Here is a 12,509-nt window from a genome sequence, read left to right as displayed (position 1 = left end):
TCTCAAAAGGCTAAGGGTGATGCAAGTAAGCCCAAGAAGAAGGGTATATGTCATTACTGCAAAAAGCCAGGTCATTACATTGGAGAATGCAAGAAGAGGCTTGCAAAAGAAAAGAAAAACAGCTCCGGTATGGCTGTTTCAGATTCAGCTCCTCATGCATTTGACAATGAGGAAGCTACAGCCAACTTTGTGGAACATGACTATGCCTTCTTGTCTTGCATTTCAGACTCTCAGTTGGCTGCTCCGGATATTACAGCCACTTGTAATGATGACTCTTATGCTTTTCTAACATGCAGTTATGATTCTTCCAAGGATGCATCAGCTTTCAGTGTCAATGAGACACTAAATACATGGTATTTTGATAGCGGTGCCTCAAAGCATATCACTTCCAGGAAGTGTCTTTTCACATCTCTGCATCCACCTCCCGTTGGTAAAAAGATCACATGTGCCAATAACTCCTATTTAGTTCGTGGTACAGGAGAAGTTGAACTTACAGCCATTGATGGCTCAACATTCAAAATTTCTGATGTCTTATATGTGCCTAGTATCACAAAAAATCTACTTTCAGTGTCCACTCTTAATAGAGCTGGATTTCAGGTCATTTTTGAAGATGACAAGTCTGCAGTCCATGACAGAGAAAATGACTATGCCTTGAGATTGTCTGGCACTTTGTTACGTGGTCTTTTTCAGCTTGACATGTATGAGAAAAGGCCAGCACATGCTCTTGCAGTTTCCACTCTTACTGCTGCTATGCAGAATGCGGAGTTATGGCATGCCAGATATGGACACATGCATTATGGCAGCTTGATGACACTTCAAAAACATGCTATGGTTAATGCATTGCCTCCTCTTGAAACACCTCCTCCACATGCCTGTGAAGGGTGCATTCTTGGTAAAATGCATAGATTTCCTTTCAAGAAGGATGGATCAGTAAAAGCTGTTCGAAAATTACAGCTTATTCATAGTGATGTCTGTGGTCCCATGAGGACTCCATCATTGGGTGTTCATCTTTACTTTGTCACTTTTATAGATGACTACTCCAACTACACTTGGGTTTATGGGCTGAAACGCAAATCAGAAGTGTTTATGGTTTTCAAACACTTTGCAGACATGGTTGAGAATGAATCAGGACTCAAGATATAAACATTACGCACAGATAGAGGAGGGGAGTATTTGTCTACTGATTTTGATGCATTTTGAAAAGACAAGGGCATTGCACATCAGCTTATAGTGAGGCTAACCCCTCAGCAAAGTGACAAAGCTGAGAGGAAAAATCGTACTCTTATCGAGATGGATAGATGCATGCTAAAAAGCAAAAAATTGCCTCACAAATTTTGGCTTGAAGGTCTCATGTGTGCCAATTATGTTTTGAATCGGGCTCCCACAAAAGCTTTGAAGACCAAGACTCCCTATGAAGTTTGGAAAGGGAGAAAGCCTTCTGTGGATAATTTTCGTGTTTTTGTGTTGGGCACAGTGCAGAGAGAAAGGGCTACCGTCTCTACAATCTTGTCACACGCAAGATTATTGTCCGTAGAGATGTTATATTTTCAGAAAATCCAGCTCACACTCAAGCTGAATTTGATAGGCCTACTTCTTCCGATGATGTCTTTGAGGGATTACTACCCATTGCCTTGGGTTCCCCTGCTGATATATATGATGCAAATCACAATTTACAGATACCTCCACATGCTCCGATTCAGCCACAGGATGTCTTACGACCTCCACAAGCAATGGAAGAGGTTGTTCAGCAAGAAATTGCAGATATACATGCAGCAAAAACAGTTCCAAATTGGCTGTTACAAACTCTCAAGGAGAGTAAAATTGATGCTCCATTACCTGGCAGAACTCGTAGTGGAGTAAGGCATGGGCGGGGAGCTCTTTTAGTTGAATCAGCTTATGCAGGTACTCTTCTTGATGATGAGCAGCCTGAGACATTTGAAGAAGCACAGGATAATGTGCATTGGATGAATGCCATGCACGATGAATTGCAGTCCATTCATAAAAATCAGACATGGGAAGTTGTGGATTTGCCACCAGGTAAACATACCATAGGTACACGGTGGGTTTTCAAAGTCAAAAGAAAGCCACATGGGTCCATTGATCGGTACAAGGCAAGGCTGGTTGCAAAAGGATATGCTCAGAAAAAGGGCATAGACTATGAGGAGACTTTTGCTCCTACATCCAGAATGACAACCATCCGGTTAGTTATAGCCATGGCTGCAAATTTTGAATGGAATGTTCATCAGTTGGACATTAAAACAGCTTTCCTTAATGGAGACTTGTTGAAAGAGGTTTATGTCAAACAACCTCCGGGCTTTAAAATTTCAGGAAATGCACTTCAGGTATGCAAGCTGAATAAAGCTTTGTATGGGCTGAAACAAGCCCCACGTGCATCGTATGCCCTTTCTGACCAGCAAGGGGCTGCACAATAGCCCAACTGAGAGCACCCTTTACATCAAGAAGGATGGGGGGGATATTTGAGTCATCATTCTTTATGTAGATGACTTACTGCTCACAGGGTCAAATGAGGATAATATTGCAGATTTTAAAGCTGAATTGCAGACCACTTTTGACATGTCAGATTTGGGGCTGCTACACTTTTATTTGGGGATCCAGTTCACTCAAGAGAAAAGTGGCATCGTTATGTCTCAATCCAAGTATGTGCAGAAACTCTTGGACAGATTCAACATGCAGGATTGTAAGCCCATAGCTACTCCCATGGAGCCGGGACTGAAGCATACAATGCATGATGCAGGTGAATCAATTGATGTCACACTCTATAGTCAGGCTGTTGGATGCCTCATTTATCTCTGCAATACACAACCTGATATTCAGTTTGCAGTTTCTCAAGTGAGCAGGTTTATGCACAACCCAAAGACTATGCATTGGCAGGCTGTAAAACGCATCTTCCGTTACTTGCAAGCTACAAAATCTTTTGGCTTAATGTTTCCCAGGGGGGGTGACTTACACATGCATGCTTACAGTGACTCAGATTGAGACTATGATACTAGGCAGTCCACCAATGGGAATTGTTTCTTTCTAGGACATGCTTGCATTTCTTGGTTGAGCAAGAAACAGTCTATAATGGCTACCTCCTCATGTGAAGCTGAGTACAGGGCAGCTTTCACAGCGACACTTGAATGTGTTTGGCTGCATCGTTTATTTGCTGATCTTCATCTTTCATCGGAGGGTCCTTCTCCAATTCTCACTGATAGTCAGAGTGCTATTGCAGTGGCAAAGAATCCTGTATTTCATGCTCGCACGAAGCACATTGAGGTTCACTATCACTACGTCAGAGAGAAGTTGCATGCAGGAGAGATCAGTATGATCTATGTGTCAACACATGACAATGTTGCAGACATTTCCACCAAAGCACTTCCACGTGAAAAGTTTGAGGCATTTCGCAGTGCCCTGAACTTATCTCCTTTTGGTGATTGATCATTTCCTTGTACATGACATTGGCACTGTAGGGGGGTGTTAGAATTATTGTTTTAATTTAGCAGTGACCAATGTAATGTAATAAGTAGGTTAGGGGCACTTTTTCCTCATTTTAGAGGTTTTTCCCCCTAACCACAGTTAGTTCACTAACTACGGTTAGTGAAGGATAAGGTTTTGTCACTTAGACAAAACCTATCCCACTCTTCAGTTGTATCACACTCTTCTATTGCAACTATTGCTTTCAGCTCTCACTCTCCTACTCTCTTGCTCTCTTGCTCACACACTCTGCTCTCTCTCCCTTAGTACTCACATCAAGAACCACAAAAGTAATATATATAGCTTCAAAAGAACCACAAAAGTAAGATCATCTGTACAGGATGGGCAACTAACATAAGAAAATGGTTCAGCGGATGGAAAGTGGAAGCATATTTGACCATGCCACCTGAAAAGGTCACCATGCAAGAGTTTCAACTGTCTTTACTGAGCACTTTGCAAACTCACTGGCGGACAAGTGAAAAGAGGGTAAAGCTGGAATATTACCAAGACAACATAAATCCCACATGTTGGTCTACATACATGTCCATAGAGACTCATGCTCAGCCTTATATTAGCACACCTATCCCCCTTCTATATCGCAAAAACATAGCCAGGTTTCGTACCAGATCTCATACATTTGCAATTGAGAAGGGATCTTGGATGCATCAGCCCAGACATGCTAGAGTCTGTACCCTTTGTGACAAGCAAACAGTTGAAACAGAGGCACATGTGGCTCTACAATGCCCTCGATATGCACACATCAGGGAGGACTACCAGCAGATACTGGAGGACTCCGCTCAGCTGACATCAGTTCTCTCTACTGTCTCTCTGACAGCATTGGGATCTTTTGTCACTCATCTTTTTACCTGGCGTCAGGAACTCATAGAGTCCTGACCCCTGTCCTTGAGGAGACTCTATTTTACATTGTATTGAGACAAGTCCCATGGGTCATTTTTGGCCCCCCGAGGACGTTAATAGACTCTACTTCTACTTCTACTTCTCTCTCTGCCTTTCACATACCTTGCCCTAGGTAAGTTTTGAAGTGTTACCCCCCATCAGGAATAGACACACCTACAGGTTTGCATAGTTATGGATAAGGTGGAATCATATGTGTGATTTACTTCTGGCTTAAATATTTGGATTGTCAGGTATGAGGTTACCCCATAAATCTGGGTTTGGCTAAATGCTTGCCCTTCATGTAAACAAATAGACATCTGAAAAGACCATTCCTCGTGCAAATGGAAGAATCTCAAAGATCAATCATGCATCTTCCACTATGACCACGGATATGTTCATCGAATTTATTACAAATAATCAAACTTTTTAACACAATGGTACCTCAAAGCAGGGTCTCCACCAATGCGTCCCCTGACATTATCTTGGCTCTCTCCATGCCGAGTAAGTAAGATTGGTCGTGGAGTAATGTGCGTGTTCACCTGAAAAATCCAATATATATGTTGAGAACAGGTGGAAAGTGCCGACCAACTGCTCATGAGCAGGTCCAGAATTCTATAAAGAATGAACAGATATTACTTTTGTATTTAAGGTGCAAGTAGCAGCCCTTGAGGCTGGATATCTATTCATAGTTTAGTTTTATAAGGGACAGCAAGCAATGCCAAACAGCTTGATAATTATAGAAGCATCATTACACGAACGTTTGAGCCTGAGAGGAAAGCTCCAAAATGGAGAGGCGTACTACCAAATGTCTGTGAGCAAGTCTAGAGAATAATTTAAGAGGTGTAACAGAAATTAATTTCACTATGAGCTCTATTTTGAGTGCAGCTAGCAATCTTGCATGCTTGGGTATCCATTCATACCTTGGTTTATCAGAGAAGACACAGACAGCTTTGAGATTTATACGAGCATCATTACATTAACCCACTGTCTACATTTGTGCCAAGACAAAATGTCAAAAATGGAGAGGCTTGCCACAAATTGCAAAGGTATTTCAAGTGAAGAAGCTACCCTAGATGATTCGGTATTCATTTATAGCTTGGACTCACCAGAAACAGCAGAGGCACAAGCAGCAATGCCAGACAGTTTTAAGACTTATATGAGCTAACCTAGGTAAATGGGTAGCCATTCATAGCTTGGGCTTATCAGAAAGTGCAGAGGCACAAGCAGAAAAGCCAGACAGTTTCGAGATTTATCTCTAAACCCACCATCGGGCACTGATGATGTCAGTGGGGATATCATAGTTGCTAGTCCCTGCTATGCGTGATGGTTTTCAAAGTTGACTGTCATGAGATTGAAACTGCACTATGAGTTGTGTTTTTAGAGGATGAGTTTTGGCATGTTCAGGGATTCACATCCACACCAACAAAAACACACATGCACATGTATGTATGACATATGTACCTACATACATATGTACATGTATGAGAGGAGAAAGTTCAGAAATGCAGGGTCAAAATATATTAAGTTTAGACTGTGTATGGTACAGAAATTTAGAATAAAATTTTTGAATTCTTTGTCCATGTCATGATTATACTTGCTTTTACCGAGATACTGTTCTTCTTGGGATGTAATATGCAAACCAGATTGTTAAAAACAAATATCTCTGATATAGCCATATTTCTTAAAGAATCAGGTAAGAAGTCGGTTGAATCATGTTTCCTCCTCCACAACACATAGAAAAACCTACCTCTATGAAAAAACCAATATTAGGAAGATACTGAGCAGTAATCAAGGATGTCATAAATAGTCAAATTGTTTTCTTTTGTGGAAGTATTGCCTTCCGGGAAAACATACCAAAAAGAAGACTATGCGTCCTGGTAGGTACCCACTTATATTGTTTACCTGCAGACAAATGTGAACAGTAGCCAGTGATATGCTGATTCTCAAGCTTAGACACAAATAAATAAAGAATGATTATCTTCCATAAAGTTCTATTTTTAAAAGAAATTCTAACACTTAGAAAGCTCTTACATTCACAACATATAATGTATCAAGTTTCTGATATTGAATAGACAACAATTACATAAAATTCACCAGAATCGGGTAAAAACATTGCTAGCTTGCTATTTGCTCCTTTTCTGGAGAGTACTCATAATAATTCCAATGTAAGTACCTGTATTTGGCCTCCCCGTTCACTAACCATGTCTATCATTTTGATATAAGAACCTTCTTCAACAGGTTCATACACCTGAGAATTTGAATCAATCGGAGATCAAATCAAAAAGCGCCACTGCATCCTGGAAAGTCAAGCGGTTTGTAGATATAAACTTGAAAATTTTGAGTGTATAAAAAGCAATCAAAAGAAAATAAGGATGTGATGAATGTGCGATGACTGTTGTAAGCTAAGACAGAGAATAAGCTGGCCTCATTCATTTTAAACGATAGTGAATCACAATCACAAATAGCTTGCCTTCTCATAATTAGCAAGGCGAGTCTTGAAATCTTTATACGCTGTTTCATAATCTGACCTGAGATATGGATGAGAATAGGTTATGATCTAAGCCCAAAAATGCTCATAATCTTTCAGTCTAGCATATCATCCAGACATGCATAACCAACTTCCAATGTCCCTAGCAAGCCAATGGAGCTTACGATATACAACCACCTGCGGCCTGCCTACAATGAGTAGATTCCAAACAGCAAACACAACCCAGCAAATGACAATTACACATACTCATCTGCATAATCTGGGCTCTGTTGAACCTTGAGGGCCACATTTTTATCAATTACAGCTCGGTCATTACAAATAGTTTCCAAAAAGATAACCTGTGCAACGCCACATGACAATAAGAGAGAAATTACCTCTTAAATTCGTCCTCTACTCATATTGCCAAGAATTGCACGAAAGGAATTTCAAAGTATGCCGTTGTCTGAAATGAACCCTTACTTGGGTTTTATAATAGGTAACAGACCACCTTTTTTTAAGCACAAGTTTCCAAAGACCAGCACAATAAGGACATTCTAGCATCTTAATAAACTTACCTTGCAGTTCCCTTCAGCCATTTCCAAAAGCATATTTCGACGCTGTCTTGTGGTGTTAGTTGCATCAAATATGCCAACCTGCAAACAAGTACTTCACAATTTAAGAGCAGTCTATCTGAATGAGATACCAATAAATGGCCTAAAACTTCTAAACTACCTGTCCACCCTCTTTCATCCAGGCCAGCATATCCTCCATTGCTAAAACTGCAACCTGTGCAGCTTCAAATTTCAGCAGAAAGTGTCACAACAGATTGTTTACAAGTAAACATAAGCCTTCTGAAGGCACTTCTATTTTTTCCATCTCTTTCTATTTTAAACCCCCCCCCCCCCCCACATTAACTTTGCATGACTCCATAAAAGATTTGAACACTGCCACAATAAGTAGAATTTCAACAATCAGATAACCCCAATGATGGCCAATCCCAATATCAGACTTCATATGGTTGGGAAGTAAACCAAAGCTTCTGTGATACACTCAAATCTGTCAATCCATTAACAACCCACCTACCCAAAGAGAGAAGAAAAAGAAGGGCAGACAAGAAGAGGCAACTCCACATTCCTAGTAGAGCTTGATGAGATATAAGGGTCAATGTCCCACCCTGACCCCCAAAAACGATCAGAGCACAGGGCTTGACACCTTTCTGTGCAAGGGTTTAAACTTTAGATGGTCTCACATTGTGGCCCTGTAGGGAGTCTGCCACATGGGCAGCAAGAGCACATCCTTCTTTACTTGGTTTAAGGGCAGCCACATGGGCCACCAAACGCACCTGAGGTGGTTGTCCTACAGCCCTGGATTGGAGCTGGCATACAGCCTACTGTCTGGGCAGTGTTTGGGTATTAGCTATGTTGTATTAGCTATGCTACAGACAAGTGTAGGTTTGTTTTCCAACAGTACTTGCATTGCTACTTTCAAAGTTTTGGTGTAGAAGTAGCCCAAGTAGCTTACCTCATTGCGAGCTTCCACACCTTCCTGATTGTCTGCTCGGAAAAAATCTGCAGTCTACCGATTGCAAAACAAAGGAGTGGGATAAGGTGAGCAAGCAAACAGATTTAAAAAGCTCCAGCATATTTTGTAACAGATTAACTTGATTGATACCAATGCTTTTGGTTGCCTTGGGTAGATTGAAAATAATGCCTAAAAACACAATCCCTCACCTGGGTACATCCATGCTTGATTCTCCGGTACTTCACAGCAACAAAAACAAAGACACGTATTGTGCATCAATATTGCAAAAATATATTTAAAAGGTTTTAAAGAAAGAAATATATTTTTTGTTCTAAATTTTACCTTCCCAACATTGAAGTGCTTGGTATCATGACCTAACCAGCGCAGATATCTCGTCAGCTTTGCCGCTGTAAAAGTCTTCCCACGTGCAGGCAGCCCCACCTTGCAAAACCACATTTGCGTAGATCACTTGTGACCTATAAGCTGCCGAAGTGGCCTACGAATTCAGATACCAAAAAATATCTCTTGAACTTTAACTTCTGGTAGATTAACTTGTGTGAAACAACATCCCAGAAAGCACGGTAAGAATTGGAGAAGGCCCCTTTTGATCTTGAGTCATATGTGATATGTGGGACTCATTGATACGTCATGACACACATCTGTGGAAAAGGGCAGGCATTACCACATTTGAAACTCTGTGAATGGTGAGCTTTATGCATGCCTGGAATATATAATCAAGGATTTGAACTAGTATGAACAAAGAACCTCTTCAATTTGTGTCTCAAATCTTTAAGTACTATGAGATCCAAAGCACACTCAGATATTCCACGTCAAGGACAAATCTTACAAATAATCGAGTCATATCAATCAAACACTATTATCCAACAAAACTCACCATCAAAAACACCTTCCATACATTCCTCCACATAAGTTTTGTACGTGTTTGAAAACTTCCATTCTGTTTTCCACACGTATCATGTTGTGTGAGACTCCAAAGATAACCCCTTTTCTTTGGTCTGAGACTAAGGATGGTCTCTCGGAGAGACAAGCCTAGTGCAATGGAGGCCAGTATGGCTTCTGGATTCCTCATCTTATCTGGGGTAAGGCCACATTGTGCTAAACTGACAAGCCCAAAGGTGATGAGGCTACAGCAGACCGTAACAAAACCAGAAGCTTGCCTTTACTCACGTTCCAGGACGTAAGAGTACCACGTTCCGTGGGTGAAGACACTCAAGGTACATATACATGCCGAAAAGGCAAATAGCATGAGCAAACATGTGAGACGCATAATGCCATCACAAACGCTGCCCCCACCATGCTCCAAAAAAACCATAAGCCCCAAGTAAATGACCCCACACCAGCCAAACACCCCCCCCCCCCCCCCCCTTTCAACATTTCAAGAGAAAATTGGCCTACACCTGCCAATTAAACGATTTAGGTCCATTGTCCACACTTCAAGCTACATCCTTCGCATTGATATTGTACCTTTTCACAATTCCAAAATATATTTCAAACAAGAAGTTTAGAGGGGTCCATTTTAAAGAATGGGGCTGCAGAGGAAGGAAAAGGTTCTGATCATAGAACCTATATCTGCCTTTGCTGCTTGGCCTGGTCCTGGTGCCTGTGCCCTTCTGCTCACTATCTAGAGCTTGTCAGCAGCCTGTTCTTGCTGCTCATGTTGCCCTCATGGTAGCCTGCATGCTGCCAATGTGGCAGCCCTGCCTCCCTTCCCAGATTTGTCCCCATGCCAATCCTCTCTCTGCCCATGTGGCATCTCTCATAACCTGCTGGTACACCTCTCCCATGTCCTCATTTGGGGGCTCATAGGTGGGGAGGTGACCCTGATAATCCAAACGCCGCATGTCACCAAGCCAACACAGGTCGATACCGACACGTCAATGCAACTGCTTCATTAGCTCCAATTGAGAAACTAGTCGGAGATATCCTCGATACTCGGTCTTTGAATCCGCAGATCTTGCACTTCCAGGTCCAGTCCCATGCAAGCACACCATCCTAGTACACAGGTACAATCCCGGTACAACCAAAGCTCAATGGCAGCACCATTCTCGAGAAATTCTAGCACAAACATTATCCAACTGTCCCCCTCAAAACCTAAGGACAGCCTGGATCTTGCCAAGCACCATGCTCCAATGGTCTGTTTCAACTTGTCTCCTCTTTAACAATAAGTAACCCACCTGAACAATCAGACCCCAGTGACTGATCTATGCAGATCTCCAAGGCCAAGTGTCTTTTCAAAAATCCTCGACCTTGAGCTCTAAATGAGCTCTCAAATGAGTAATCCTCTAGAAACAATATACTCTTGTGACCCGTAGATGTCCCTGTCTCCACCATGAAGGCTTCAAAACGTTGATCATGTTCTCCTTCCAATAACGAGCAATAGAAGGAGAGCCAAGACTTCTCCCTCTGCCTACTCAGAAGGCTTTCACCAGCCAGTCCCTAATACCTAAGAAGCAAAGACTTTGCATAGCATGCTACTCAAGTCTGAATGTAAGCACACAGAATATACATATCAATGAATCTAACTGTTTGCATGCTTGCTCTAAAAACAAGCCATGTACCTTCTGGAGGCACCCATAGCATCCCTGTGTAACCCTTGTAGTACAATCTTCAATGTCCCTACATCCATCTGACTCTCATCCTTGGCATCCCCTCAAAGACACCTCCCTTATGCATGTGAGTCACCTTTGTTCCCAGAGCAACCTGAGCAAACATTGTTGTCCTTCACCTTTACAAAGGTCTCTGGTCCCTTGGACGGATCAAAGTCAAACCATCTCTCAATGTCAAACATGCACAAGGGTATATACCTAGATGAATCCAGGAACATTCCCAAACTCATCCTCTAAAAACACAACATAGTGCAGTTTCAATCTCACGACAGTCACTCATAAGACTGAAAACCATAAACTCCATCACGCATAGCAAGGACTAGCTACTATGATATACCCACTGACGTCATCAGCACCCAATAGTGGGTGTAGACCATAGTATAAAAGTATGCTCTCACACATACAAATCCACACACCCACACATACTTGAGCATCCATTTATACAAAGTCTTCGTACTGAGTTTCTGTCAGCACTCCGGAGGTGAAGGGCAAACTCAGCCATGACGAAGGCTAGCACTAAAGGAGAAGGCTAATCAAAAAGTAGTCCAAATCTCTTCATTCAAGCTACAACTGCTTGTGAAGTCTAAATGATTTCATTTTAGTCTCTCCCAACTAGCTGATAGGGCAACGCACCATTTAAGATAGAAAGAATTATTGCATTACCAGCAGGCCACAACTTGGACGAAAACTTCACAAGGTGAAATCTGCATGTCCGCTAATACGGCAAAAGCATATACCTAGATGAATCCAAGAACATTCCCAAACTCATCCTCTAAAAACACAACATAGTGCAGTTTCGATCTCACGAGAGTCACTCATGATCCTAAGTTTACCAATTTCTCTGTTTGAGTCCTTGGGTATAACTCTACTCATCACTTCAGCCTACCACTCGGGATCAGATGGCCAGACTGAAAGAGTGAACTAAGTTCTGAAAGAAATGCTCCGACATTATATTCAATCATGCTTAGCAGCTTGGGAAAAGTATCTACCACTTCTCTTTCCATAGTGCCATCAGCATGACTCCATTCCAAGCAACTTATGGACACACTCTGATTGTACCAACGAATTTTGTACTTCAACATCGAGTGGCCCTAGCTGATCAACTGGTTCAAGCAATGCAAGATATTCTACTCCAAGTCGGGGATCATATGCAAAAAGCGCAAGAGCGATATCAACGGTCACCCAACAAACGAAGACGTTACCTTGAATTTGAAACCGGTGACATGGTGTTGTTATTTGTAGCCCCACATCGCTACAAGATGGTCAAGTCTGTGTTTCCTAAGTTGCGACCAAGATACTATGGACCTTTCTGTAAGATCGTTAGATAATAGAGAGAGAGCAAGGTGCAAAGAGTCGATAGAGTCTTAGCCGTCACGTCAATCTTGAGTAATAGAAAAGAAAGAGTACAAAGTACTTGTACCTAGACCTAGGACTAAGTGTCCTAGGTGTCACATAGGACTAAGTGTCCTATGTGGCCTAAAAGGCACTAAAACTATAAGTGCCTATATTTATGCCTACAAGGC

The 12,509-nt window shown here is 41.8% G+C and overlaps 1 protein-coding gene across 5 annotated transcripts in view; it reads right to left on the bottom strand.

Annotated features, from left to right (window-relative positions):
- The window catches only part of F2KP (fructose-2,6-bisphosphatase), a 146,260-nt gene that overhangs the window by 79,674 nt on the left and 54,077 nt on the right, over positions 1–12,509 (bottom strand). For all 5 annotated transcript variants that reach the window (XM_087377750.1, XM_087377766.1, XM_087377755.1 and 2 more), the window contains 10 exons: positions 8,702–8,800; positions 8,569–8,598; positions 8,360–8,413; positions 7,571–7,624; positions 7,414–7,491; positions 7,106–7,197; positions 6,842–6,899; positions 6,545–6,619; positions 6,226–6,273; positions 4,813–4,910 (listed from right to left, as the gene is read on the bottom strand). In XM_087377750.1, coding sequence (XP_087233876.1) covers positions 4,813–4,910; positions 6,226–6,273; positions 6,545–6,619; positions 6,842–6,899; positions 7,106–7,197; positions 7,414–7,491; positions 7,571–7,624; positions 8,360–8,413; positions 8,569–8,598; positions 8,702–8,800 — 686 coding nt within the window. The remainder of the gene's footprint in view (positions 1–4,812; positions 4,911–6,225; positions 6,274–6,544; positions 6,620–6,841; positions 6,900–7,105; positions 7,198–7,413; positions 7,492–7,570; positions 7,625–8,359; positions 8,414–8,568; positions 8,599–8,701; positions 8,801–12,509) is intronic.

This window comes from Dipteris shenzhenensis, chromosome 1 (assembly GCF_047967505.1).
Source record: "Dipteris shenzhenensis isolate YYH24624 ecotype China chromosome 1, Dip_SZ_1.0, whole genome shotgun sequence".
NCBI classification, from domain to species: domain Eukaryota; kingdom Viridiplantae; phylum Streptophyta; class Polypodiopsida; order Gleicheniales; family Dipteridaceae; genus Dipteris; species Dipteris shenzhenensis.
Note: the sequence above shows the minus strand (reverse complement) of the source record. Positions and strands in the feature narration are given on the sequence as shown.